Source organism: Carassius carassius, chromosome 4 (assembly GCF_963082965.1).
Source record: "Carassius carassius chromosome 4, fCarCar2.1, whole genome shotgun sequence".
Lineage (NCBI taxonomy): Eukaryota > Metazoa > Chordata > Actinopteri > Cypriniformes > Cyprinidae > Carassius > Carassius carassius.
In genome coordinates, this window is record NC_081758.1 from 20,588,246 (window position 1) to 20,602,256 (window position 14,011).

Here is a 14,011-nt window from a genome sequence, read left to right on the forward strand (position 1 = left end):
TCAGTTATTAGCTTAAAATGGCAGATTGGAGTTGTAGGTGGGATAATAAGGATGAAAAAGTAAAACAGCGACCATTAAATAACAAACTAGAGAAGAAGCCCCATCTGTTGTTTGTCCATGCATCCATAAAGCAGGCACAGCTGGTGCTGGTGGAGGCAGACACGGCCTTGCTTCTGTACCCCATCCCGCATTCTTCCACCCTGCACTTTTTCGCATTGTGTCGGACATGCAAGATTTGTCGAGTTGTGATGCCTCTGCCTCCTTACAACTCTTCATTGATCTGATTTGATAAGGGGGGACGTTCGAAACTCACGTGCCAGCCCAGACACACAGCACAGACAAAAGGAAGGAGAGAAAAATATGCAAATAATTGCTTCCCTTTTCACAGCACAAATTTGGCAACTTTGATCAACTAGTGAAATAATTAGAGCCCTCTGTTCATGCATGCAGAGCACCAAACAGTACACAGAATTGATAGCGGACCGTTGTTGGCATTTTGCATGTATAATGTGGTCTCCAGCTGTGTGAGGGATAATATCTCTGACACACTGCTCATGCAGAACAACACGGAGTCCATATGGCCAATGAGTAAAAGATTTCTTTATCATTTATGGTGGAGCATGGTGAATTCCAAACATGTGTCTGGTAATGTAATTGACAGGCTAGTAAAAGTAAAATTCCTCAAAATACGATTGAACTTCAAAGAAATACTTGTGCATGAACCCGTAGCATATAAGGCACCAAGGCATTTGAGTAATAAAAAAACATTAACTTGTACAAAAAACATTTATCATTTGTCAAAGAACCGAACTGCAGGGATCCAATGTCTCATTACTGGTAAAGTCTGGTGTTCCCCGCACATCTCCCACAATTCTCTACTTCTCTTTTCTGTGCTTAAGCTCCAGAGTCCAGAAATAAATTAGTGATGACAGAAATTTCTGCTTTCCTACTTCTATCAACAGTTGGGTGGTTATATCTACTTCTTCAAACTTGCATTCACAATATGGTAGGCATATTGACAACAACTGTGATATATATATATATGTATATATGTGTGTGTGTGTGTGTGTGTGTGTGTGTGTGTGTGTGTGTGTGTGTGTGTATTATTTATATTATTACTATTCTGTCCTAGATGCGTGTTCCATCTACGCAACATTGACAGATAGCTAACAGGAGTCAGAAAAGGGCTGTTTTGTTCTTTCCTCATCTTTCTCTTTTTTTTTTTTAAACAAAAACTTGGATCGAGGGAAGACTTTCAATGGATCGCAGCGAGTGAGCTGCTCTGCCACGCACGAAACCCTGACCCAGAATCAGGTCGTCTACGAGTCATTTAGCACCGGGTTCTCCACAAACTTGCGGTAACGTCTCCAGAGAGGGGCGGCACTCGTTCGGCCGCACCCCGGTCCAGTCACGAACGGCTCACCACACCGGCCGGCCCCGGGGGGTCGACCGGCTATCCCAGGCCAATCAAAGTCCCGCGGCGCTGCGGTATCGTTACGATTAGGCGGGATTCTGATTTAGAGGCGTTCAGTCATAATCCCACAGATGGTAGCTTCGCACCAGTGGCTCCTCAGCCAAGCACACGCACCAAATGTCTGAACCTGCGGTTCCTCTCGTACTGAGCAGGATTACTATTGCAACGACGGTACATCAGTAGGGTAAAACTAACCTGTCTCAGGACGGTCTAAACCTAGCTCACGTTCCCTATTAGTGGGTGAATATTACATATAATAATGTCATAAATAATCCAGGCTAGCAACTATCTGGTTGACACTTGAACATGCTAGGTGGAGGTATTGCTGGTTACCAGTCATCATAAAACAGAAAACAGCAGATGATGTAGTGTGTAGCGATTACTGGCGCTCAAAACCATGTTGGAGAAGATGACAGACAAAAAAGAGCCACTCTACCTACACCAAAAAAAAGTTAGCTCATCAGTGTGGGAGTTTTTGGATACTGTAAAAAAAGATGAGGTGTTAAGACAGCTATAGCTATTTTCGTATCATGGTTGCAAACTCTCTGCATCTCTCTACAGTCATATTTCTAGCTAAAATGTATTTATTTTTATTTTTTTGCAAAACAAAAAAACAAATAACAAGTTTAAGATTAATTTGACTAATGGCATTATTTATTTCCTCCATATGTCAATAGGTATTGTGTGACTTTAATTACTTGAATTATTTTGGACACAATAATTATGTAAAAAAACAGCCCTATGATTAAAAAAATGATTTTTTTAAATCACAGAAAGTTAAAGCTCAGAACCATTTACAGAAAATACAATTACATTAAAGAGACAGATCAGGGGAAAACAAATTGGACTCATCATTTAGCCACCCTCTTGTTGTTCCAAACCTGTGTGAAAAGTTTGAAGAATTTCAACTTATTTTTCCATACAATGAAAGTCAAATGTCAACACAACACTGACTTGTCCACTGACATTCATTATATGAAAGATTGAACTGCCCCTTTAAAGGCAAAGATTTCCAATCACTGTTGTCAGAGAAATTAAAATCTATACCGTTACTCAGTCAAAGATTTGACTGACTGAATAAACTTGATCATTATCTGATTAAAAAGGCTGACCTTCTCCTCCCTAACAAATATTGTTCATAAATAACCCTGTGTGAATGGGTGGGAATTATGAGAAAGTTCATTAAACAAGAACATTGGCATCTACTGACCTGGCACACCTTAACACAGAAAATCTAGAATGTGCTTTGGCATGTTAACTATCTCTAAATAAAATTCAATACAGAGATAATCAGCCATAAAACGGACAGCCCCCCTCCTCACTTGTGTAGACCCCAAAACAAGAGAGACACAATATCTCCAAGTGCTGACAAGTTCCAATTAGTTTATTGATTTATTTACATTTATTCATTTAGCAGACGCTTTTATCCAAAGCGACTTACAATTGCTATATATGTCAGAGGTCACACGCCTCTGGAGCAACTAGGGGTTAAGTGTCTTGCTCAGGGACACATTGGTGTCTCACAGTGGATTCAAACCCGGGTCTCTCAAGCCAAAGACGTGTGTCTTATCCACTGCGCCAACACTACCCCATTTAGAGACCAAAATTTTAGTAAGTGCAAGGCAAACTGTCAGGATGCTTGGCTTCTGCTCGCTATACTCATTCACTGTGGCAGCTTCACGCAGCAGAGATGGCCAGCTGATCTTTACTGCGTGCTTGACTCTTACTCACCCCCCTCTTTCTTCCTTCTTTCCTTTCCTCCCTCTCTCTTTTGGCCATCTGCTTGTGTGACTGTGCGCCTGCAGAGCAGGGTCCGGCTGCTTCCTGATTAGCCTCACAGACACTGTGGAGCTCATCAGCTGAGAGAACAGACTTGCACGTTGCTGAGGGCCACTGCAGCTTTGCTCTGCTGAGATTCACCTCTGTGCACCATGTGTCCACAGAGCTTCAATCCTGCAAGCTGTTGCTTGACAGTCAGTTATGGGCTTGTACTTGGGTTGTAGCAGTTTATGGTCATGATGTGAATCGTAAGATGGGATTTTAAGAGTTTAACAATAAATTGTGCCAGCGTCCATTAAGTTAACATAGTAACAAAAATAAAACCAAAAAGATAACAACATGTATTATGGTTTGTTGTTGTTATTATTATTATTTATCTGTTCCACATGTTCACAATAGCATTAACTCAATCTTAATATTTCTTATCATTATTATTGTTATTCTTATTCATTGCTTGTGACTTAACGACTGTTAAATTCTTAAAATTCCATCTTGGTATTTACATCACAATATTATTATTAATATTACAGTATTTATCAGTTCCAAATGTTCATAACAACTATAAATACTATTAGTAGCAGTATTATTACTATTATTATTTATTTGTGTGTGAATTAACAATTTAATTACTGTTAAATTATTAAAGTCTCTTCTTGGAATTTATATATAATAATAATAATGATGATAAGAAGAAAAAGAAGAAGAATAGCAGTATTTTTTCAGTTGTATTTCTTTATAATTCATGTTTATCATTGTCAGTGAGTGGGATTCAATCTTATTTAAGGCAATCTTATTTAAACATGGGGGTCACTTAAAAAAAAGATAGAATGCCTTTGTTTTGTTCTAAACCAATATGAATTTCGTTCTTCCACTGAACATAAAAGGTTTCATAAGAGGTTTCAGTTCATGTGCTAGTCACTCTGCAATTAAAACTAAAAAACTTAAAAAGAGCACAAAAGCACCATAAAATTATAAAAAATATCAAATATTATTCTTATGATGTCACATTATGTCTAAGTGTGAGGAATAGACTTTATTTACTTAATTTACTTTACTTAATTTACATGCTGGTAAAAAATGTATAATAATAAAAATTTATAGCCCGAATGCACTGTAAGTCGCTTTGGATAAAAGTGTCTGCTTAACGCATAAATGTAAACATAAATGTAATTTAACTCAATTCAACTTGTGTTCCACAGAAAAAGAAAGTCATAAGTGTTTGGAATGGCATGAAGATGATTCAATTATGGCCATTTTAATTTATGAGTGAACTATTCTTTTAAAAACCAAATCTCATTTATAAGTTTCACTTGCACAGTTTATGTTCTAGAGGCCAAAATCACATTTTGGCTATTGTTGTTTTCTAATACAATTAAAGCAAGCATATAATCATATTTTAGACCTATTTTCCAGAATATAATAACACTTTTCTTCCATTTTATAAAACTGTCAGGTATTGAATAAATTATGCATGGCAGCACAATTAAAGTGGATGTGAGTCTAAGTGAAACAGAGAAAACAGGTTCTCTGTATTTACGTACATGCAAACACAAACCAGTGGAAGGCATTCAGTCATAACTCTTTAAGGCAGACATACAATTAATCTTGGCATATCCAATATCTGATTCTGTGGCCTGTATAACATACACTAGGGGGGAAATTATTTGGACAGCGTCTACAGTATTTAATTTATAATAATACAAACATGTAAAAAAAGAATTCAACTTTTGATTGTGATAGTCTTGGTTCAGGTTTGACGGTTCTGCTTATTTCTGTGAAAAATTCCACAATTGAAAAATTATTATAGAGAAGCATAACACTTATATTATACTGACTTTTAATACAATACTTTAGTGCAATACTTTTAAAGGAAAATATAACAGTATCCACTATATAAGAAAAATGTATACTGTCACCAGAACATGAATGAAAGAGACTTGCTCTGTATGACATAGTTGTTGTAACAAGGAGTCGGAGGCGTTCTGATCCATATGCAGCATTTATTAAACAGAATGGTCATACAGGCAGAGATCAGGAATGGCGTCAGGTGTGTCAGGGATAACCAGAATCGTAATCAGAAACAAGCAGGGATTGGGACATGCAGCGGAGAATCAGAGTCGGAATAAACAGTCCAAAGATCAAAACACAGGAATAATAAACACAGGGAAAACGCTCGGAAATGTCAGACTGGCTAAACAAGACTTCGCAGTGAGTGAGAGTGAGTGTGCTGCTTTTATGTGTGTGTGTAAATGAGGTGCAGGTGTGGCAAGGAAATTGGCTGATGAATGAGGTGCAGGTGTGGCAGGGTGATTGTGATGCAGTGACTCATGGGTAATGTAGTTCGGGTGTGGTGCAACAGTTTGAGAGGTGCTAGTGTCCAAGTGACAATTGGTGGTTAATTGGGTGGAATGGTCCTGACTGGAGTGCCCTCTACTGAAGCTCATGGGCACTCCATCTAATGATCGTGACATAGCCCCCCACCCCCCCAAAGGAGCGGCTTCCAGATGCTCAAAACAATCTAGGAGGGCGGTGGAGCGGAGGCGGAACAGGGGGAGGGATGGAGGGCCAGGTCCATGAAGAAGTGCCGTGGTCGGGGACCGGGGCAGAGCAGGCAGAACTGGAGCCCTTCCTGGGCCTAACTCAGGAAAACAGGAGCCCCTTCTGGACCTGACATAGGAGACAGGGGCCTGCCATGGGCTTAACTCGGGAACAGGAGCCCGCCATGGCCCTAACTCGGGAACAAGGGTCCACCAAGGCAGAGCAGGTGGCGTGGGAGCCCACCAGAGTGGAGCAGGTGGAGCTGGAGCCCACCAGGGAGGAGTAGAGGACCACCACAGCCGAGAAGATGGGACAGAAGCCCACCAGGGCGGAGCAGAGGACCACCACAGCTGAGAAGACGGGACAGAAGCCCACCAGGGCGGTGCAGAGGACCACCACAGCCGAGCAGACAGGACAGAAGCCCACCAGGGCAGAGCAGTGGACCACCACAGCAGAGCAGACGGGACAGAAGCCCACCAGGGCGGAGCAGAGGACCACCACAGTGGAGTCGATGGCACCGGACCGCAAGTCTGCTCAGGTGGGACTGAAACAGAGAACATTGACAGGTTAATAGCGGCCTCCGTGGCCGTGATGAGATGGTAGCTGGCCTCCGTGGCCATTACAGGGCAGGCGGTTAGTTCATGGAGGACCTCCGTGGCCATGACAGGACAGACAGAGAGTTGGTGGATGGTCTCCGTAGCCCAGACCGGAATGAATGAGAGCTCATTGACGGCCTCCCTGGCCGTGACAGGATAGGACGAGAGCTCTGAGATGTGACGAGGCTCTGGGAGTTCGGCTGAGATGTGACGAGGCTCTGGTAGATCTGTGGTGATTTGATTGGGTTCATGAAGATCAGCTGTGACTTGACTGTGTTCACGGAGGTTAATGGTGACTTGACTGTGTTCACGGAGGTTAATGGTGACTTGACTGTGTTCACGGAGGTTAATGGTGACTTGACTGTGTTCACGGAGGTTAATGGTGACTTGACTGTGTTCACGGAGGTTAATGGTGACTTGACTGTGTTCACGGAGGTTAATGGTGACTTGACTGTGTTCACGGAGGTTAATGGTGACTTGACTGTGTTCACGGAGGTTAATGGTGACTTGACTGTGTTCACGGAGGTTAATGGTGACTTGACTGTGTTCACGGAGGTTAATGGTGACTTGACTTAGTTCACGGAGGTTAATGGTGACTTGACTTAGTTCACGGAGGTTAATGGTGACTTGACTTAGTTCACGGAGGTTAATGGTGACTTGACTTAGTTCACGGAGGTTAATGGTGACTTGACTTTGCTCATGAAGATCGTTGGTGACTTGACTTTGCTCATGAAGATCGTTGGTGACTTGACTTGGTTCCTGAGGATCAACTGTGACTTGACTTGGTTCCTGAGGATCAACTGTGACTTGACTTGGTTCCTGAGGATCAACTGTGACTTGACTTGGTTCCTGAGGATCAACTGTGACTTGACTTGGTTCCTGAGGATCAACTGTGACTTGACTTGGTTCCTGAGGATCAACTGTGACTTGACTTGGTTCCTGAGGATCAACTGTGACTTGACTTGGTTCCTGAGGATCAACTGTGACTTGACTTGGTTCCTGAGGATCAACTGTGACTTGACTTGGTTCCTGAGGATCAACTGTGACTTGACTTGGTTCCTGAGGATCAACTGTGACTTGACTTGGTTCCTGAGGATCAACTGTGACTTGACTTGGTTCCTGAGGATCAACTGTGACTTGACTTGGTTCCTGAGGATCAACTGTGACTTGACTTGGTTCCTGAGGATCAACTGTGACTTGACTTTGTCCTTGAAGGCCACCGGTGACTTGACTTGACTCTGAAAGGTCGACGGTGACTAACCCTGACTTTGGAGTGTTCATGAGCACCTGAGCATCGTCACTGGAACCTGACTCGACTCTGGAGAGTTCACTGGAACCTGACTCGACTCTGGAGAGTTCACTGGAACCTGACTCGACTCTGGAGAGTTCACTGGAACCTGACTCGACTCTGGAGAGTTCACTGGAACCTGACTCGACTCTGGAGAGTTCACTGGAACCTGACTCGACTCTGGAGAGTTCACTGGAACCTGACTCGACTCTGGAGAGTTCACTGGAACCTGACTCGACTCTGGGAAATCAACGGGGACCTGACTTGACTCATGAAATTTAACTGTTGTTTTACTTGACTTTTGGGTGTTAGTAGTGACTTGACCTGACTCTGGAAAGTCGACGGGGACCTGACTTGACTCTGGAAAGTCGACGGGGCTGGCGGCCATCTTGCGCAGTGTCGCTGGGCTGGCGGCCATCTTGTGCAGTGTCGCTGGGCTGGCGGCCATCTTGTGCAGTGTCGCTGGGCTGGCGGCCATCTTGTGCAGTGTCGCTGGGCTGGCGGCCATCTTGTGCAGTGTCGCTGGGCTGGCGGCCATCTTGTGCAGAGGCTCTGTGCTGGCGGCCATCTTGTGCAGAGGCTCTGGGCTGGCGGCCATCTTGTGGAGAGGCGCTGGGCTGGCGGCCATAACAGGACAAGGCTCAGGAGTGGTGGATACTGCAAAAGTGCTGTGTTCCTCCTCCACAACACCCACAGTATATGCAGAGCTGCTCAGTTGGAGTGCCAGATCAATATAATACTGCAGAGTCCAGTGAGGATCATGCAAAGGCATGAGTGAGCCAAGCGGCTCAGATAGGCCACCACGAAAAAATATCATCAGGCACATCTCGTCCATGATAGATAAATGGGCAAACTCAATAAAGTTCTTCACATAGTCCTCGATGGGCCTAATTCCCTGACGTAAACGCATAAGTTGGCTTACTGGAGTCATGGCTGACCTGGATTTACTCCTTAAAGCTGCTGGATCCTGGTTTGGCGAAGTTTTCTGTAACAAGGAGTCGGAGGCGTTCGGATCCATATGCAGCATTTATTAAACAGAATGGTCATACAGGCAGAGATCAGGAATGGCGTCAGGTGTGTCAGGGATAACCAGAATCGTAATCAGAAACAAGCAGGGATCGGGACAGGCAGCGGAGAATCAGAGTCGGAATAAACAGTCCAAAGGTCAAAACACAGGAATAATAAACACAGGGAAAACGCTCGGAAATGTCAGACTGGCTAAACAAGACTTCGCAGTGAGTGAGAGTGAGTGTGCTGCTTTTATGTGTGTGTGTAAATGAGGTGCAGGTGTGGCAAGGAAATTGGCTGATGAATGAGGTGCAGGTGTGGCAGGTGATTGTGATGCAGTGACTCATGGGTAATGTAGTTCGGGTGTGGTGCAACAGTTTGAGAAGTGCTAGTGTCCAAGTGACAACTGGTGGTGAATGGGTGGAATGGTCCTGACTGGAGTGCCCTCTACTGAAGCTCATGGGCACTCCATTTAAATAATCGTGACAGTTGTTCTTAATATTTTATATATTTATTAAACAATGTAAGCTGTCTACTGTGAGCCATTACATGATGCATGATTGACCCCTTGTGTTTCAATATGAACTTATTTTATTAAAGTAAATAAAATCCTTTTATTGTGGTTACATTACTACCTGACACCAAAACCATTTTCATAACATTCAAAAGTTCAGAGAGCTACTGATTTGTTCTACTCAAAAAAAAAAATCAGTCTTGTAGACTATAGACATCCAGTGTTTGTTTTTGTTTTGTTTGTTTGTTTTTTTGTTTTTTTTTGTTTTTTTATCCTGCAACAAAATATATTTTAAAATCCTTTTTTCCTTTTAATGTAACTTTACTGTACATCTCACAGTGTGACTTTATATCACACAGCATGACTTTTTAATTCTACACATTATTTCACAATGGAAACATGCTTTCATACCGCAGAGACATACTTGGATAAGTGTGTGGTTTTGGGAACAATAAGAAAGATAAACCATTTTTTTTTTTAAGTAATGTACTTCTAACATGATGTAATATATATAAATGAATATTCAAGACATTATACAAAAGAAAACTGCCATTGTCTTTGAGATTACAACCCATGCGAAATAATGAGCATTCTGACAGGAAATCTCTTTTGAAAAAGAATTATATGACAAGTTCTGAAATCACAGTTTTAAATTACTACCCATGAAGGCCACCCACTGACTGTGCGGAAGTGAGTGACTTCAATTATAAATGCATAAATGCCGAGAGAAACATACGTGCACAACCATGAACATAAGGCATTTTTCATCATGAACAAGCTTAGCTCTTGTTAAAAGCAGAAATTATTTTCTATTTTTTTTTTCCTCTGTGTTTTTACCTTGACAGAGATCTTCCCCTTATCCTTTGGTAAGTGTGCAGCCAGGAACCAGTCACCTGGGAGGGGGCTGGTGACATTGAAAACCCCTGTTGTACGGTTGGGCAGCGTCCATGTCAGAGTGACAGCGAAGGAGCCTGGTACAATAGTGTCCTTTGGAAAACGCGTCTGGAGGGGGTTGATTACAGGTGGAGCTCCTGACCTGAAGTACCTGGAAACCAAGGCCACAGTTACATTTCAAGACATACTGCAGACTGTTATCTTGGATGAGATTAAATGCATCAGTCATTGTTAAGAATCATTTACATTCCAGTGTGAAGCAAATATGGCTTTGAGTTTCTTATTAAAGCTGGCACAAATACTGTAGAAATGAACACGCTGACATTAGTCTATTATTTGATTATTTGGAATGTTCAAAATTGCAGTTCCATTTGGCGCCACTAAAGGTGCAAAAATACACAATTTACATTAATGTTTTCATAAAGAGAAGCATAAAATGACCCCACAAGTATAGTAAAACCTGAAATCATCTACAGTGTGGAGACAATCCAATGGTCCATGATGAAGGGAATCGTAAACAAATATTCAAACATTTATCTATATTTATCGTTAATGTTTTGAGTAATGCTTACAACTTTAGAAAGACTGTAACAATGCCCCGACTAGGTTGCAAATTACAAGTAAAGGAGAGAAGAATGGAAGAGACGAAAATCATTCACTCACATCAGACTAATAGTCAACACAAAACCACAACATGCTTTCCTTCATTTTGACATGGGAGCACAAGGCCATGAAAGAAAAAAGTCTTCCCTCAGTTTCTAGCCTGTCAGTCAAGATACAGACACAGTCAGACAGCAGGAGCCTGCAACAAATCATGCCATGACACTTTTTCTGAAAGACTTCACTGTCTGCAATTATTTTTGCTCAGTGCACTGCTTTGTGTCTCCAGTAGTTTGTCAGTCACAGCCCTGACAATCCTTGGGTTGAAAAAAGTCCCCATATTAAAGGTTTCACAACAAAGCCTCTCAATTACTCTTTCATTCTCTGTTTCTCTAATTTTAAATGTAGAAATGGCTTTTTGAGACAACTAAAAATGGCAAAAGTCAACACAACCACATGTGTAATAAAGTCACACAATGACACAATGGTCACACAATGGTACCCATGATGAAAACTGATATCACTATGTGACACATTTTTAGTGTTCACAAGTGGATTTACCGCCATCACTGTGCACAGCTAGCTAAACACCCACCAAAAGTAGTCTATAACACCTGGAGAAAACTATCCTTTTCCCAATGGCAATTGCTCAGGTGGTGCAGCACCCTCAGGAAATATGTCTTTTGAAATCTGGGTCAATAATGTGATGCTCAATGACTTGAATACACCTCATCTAGAATGATTTTTTTTATTCCCTAATTAAAAATATATATATATATATTAATATTCATCTGGATGTTCTTTCATGGGGATAAAATCAGAGGCCAAGGTAATGTTAATAGGTAATGAATAACTGTTAGGATATTAAAATGAAGAAAATGTCTCATTAAAGAATGAAAATCTTGGGGGGAAAAATAACAAAACAAACACAAAAACAATAACAATAGGAAAATATATTATAAAAAGTCACCACTTATTTATTATATGCTTATAATGTATTTTCTTTGTGTGATTTCTTTGTGGATTTCTCCTTTGTGACACAGACATGCAATCTTCGGAGATGATCATGCTAACCCAGGGGTCCAGGATCCTTGACAGGTAATAACTCAAAATATTGCTGCTGAAGCTCTGTAGGGTTTATTATATAAGTCATCCTTGCCTTTTGTACTCTGAGTCCGTGCACCTAAAAGATCCTCATCCAGTGTATTATTCTGATGGAGACCCCATACTGCACATGTGAATGTGACAACTTGACTAATACTGTTAAAGCCCAAGCTTGTGTTGTGTACAGTCAGATAGATATTTTCAGCACTGGATAATGATTTTATATTGGTTGTGTTTTGCACTGAACAATGAACTTTTTCCTTTGAGCCTGGCAGTGGAAGCTCCAGATTTTTACTAAGGCACTGCTTTGTAGTTCAGAGGGAGTGTTCGAACTATAAAGACATCCGTGCAAGTTATATACACACACTGCACAGACGGTCAGCTATGGTGCTTGGTTATTTTCTAACAATGTTTAATATTAACTTCACCCAAAAATTCCAAATTTATTACCAACTTCATAGGAACAGATCTGGAGAAAATACCAGTACATCACTTGCTCAGCAATGGATCCTATCCACTGAACGGATGCCATCAGAATAAGATAGATAAAAACATCAAAAAATCACAAATAATCCATATGACTAGTTCATCAATTAAATGTTTTATGAAGCGAAAAACTGTGTTTTTAATGAATTAACTTCAAATCGCTGCTTCTGGCAAACTTATGATTCCTGTATATTACTTATATTACCAGTAAAAAAAGACGTCTTGTGAATCAGGAGAGAAATATGCACAGATCAAGCACAATTTACAAGCAAAAACAGATCAAAACAATTGTCTGTGGACTTTTTCACTGGAGGAAGTGTTATTATGGATTATAGACTCATATTTTGTTTAGTTTAAAGTTGGATTAAAGTTAAATTAGCAATATCACATGAGTAGACATGATAAGGCTGTATATCTTGATGATATGGCTGTATGTTAAAAATATATGATTAAAATTGTGTCAGCAGTAAAACATTGTTGTTCATTATTCTAAAAATGATTCTAATCTAATAATTAACTACTATTAACAAACTGAACTTTGTAAATTGTTACCAATTTTATTCTTGATTTTCTAAAAAGATAAATGACAACACCAGTGTTGAGTATGGTGCAATACACTGACACAGGACTTACATACGCATACACAAATGATCACAGCAGAAGACACCTGTCCGTTTTTCTAATTAACTTAGCATTTACAGTAAATGAACATTTCCCTGGGACTGAATGAATGCACCTGATGAAGCTACCATGCATCCTTAAATGCTCTTATCCATACAGTTCACACAAAGTGCAAAGTACATATCATATATTATGCAATGTGTTGCTCCTCAGGCCTGGCTTCATCATCCTTTGCAGAGCATGTGGTGCTTTGTAGGTGACCCAATTAGTTATGCATGTTAGCAAACCACATCCAAACATATTACTGCCAAGCTCATCAAAGCAATACAGAGCTGTCCTAAGATAAGTGTCCAAGCTGTATGTGCTGTAAACTGGACTTGCAGCAAACAGATCATCATAATCAGATCAACATGCTCTGTATGTCAGTGCATTTCCTCACAATGTTTAAGGTCACACTCTATTAATCCCTAGTTGTCAATTAGGCTAGAGAGAGTTTGAATCAAGGTGAAAACAAGGTTTGGTAACATGAGGCAAGTTTGGCTGCAAGAAAATAATACAAATGAGCACTCACAAAAGCTGGGAGGAAAGAATTACATTAATTAGTACTATGACTGTCAATCCATTAAAACAAATGTAATCAAGTAAACTGATTAATCAAATGAATAGCATATAATTGCATTTATCAGTATATCCTAAGTGATGGTAATTTGAAGATAAGCAGGTAGACGTGCTGACTAATACAGCATATTTTGGGAATGAATATGCACAGTATTGTTATCGTAGGTGTAGATTTTTAGAACAAACATTAGCTTCTGGTCCATCATCAATTTACAACGCTTGTGTGTATGATGCAACAAGCTAAATGAAAATGCAAGTTTACTCTATGGAAAATAATACTCTGGCTAACCTGGTACACAAAGCACTACACAACTATAGTTTCTGACACTCACTTGTAACATAGATTAAATGTCAAACAATATTTACACGTTTTAAACAGCCAATCAGATTTTTTAAATTACATATTTTACATTTTAATCTGGACTAAAAATGAGAGCCCAGAAAAGATATCTACAAACCTGACTCCAAAAAAGTTGGGACACTGTACAAAT

At 40.6% G+C, this 14,011-nt stretch overlaps 1 protein-coding gene across 1 annotated transcript in view; it reads right to left on the reverse strand.

Annotated features, from left to right (window-relative positions):
* Nucleotides 1-14,011, reverse strand: part of LOC132139458 (transmembrane protein 8B-like) — a 136,049-nt gene that overhangs the window by 67,463 nt on the left and 54,575 nt on the right. The window contains exon 3 of the mRNA XM_059547814.1: nucleotides 10,035-10,242. Coding sequence (XP_059403797.1) covers nucleotides 10,035-10,242 — 208 coding nt within the window. The remainder of the gene's footprint in view (nucleotides 1-10,034; nucleotides 10,243-14,011) is intronic.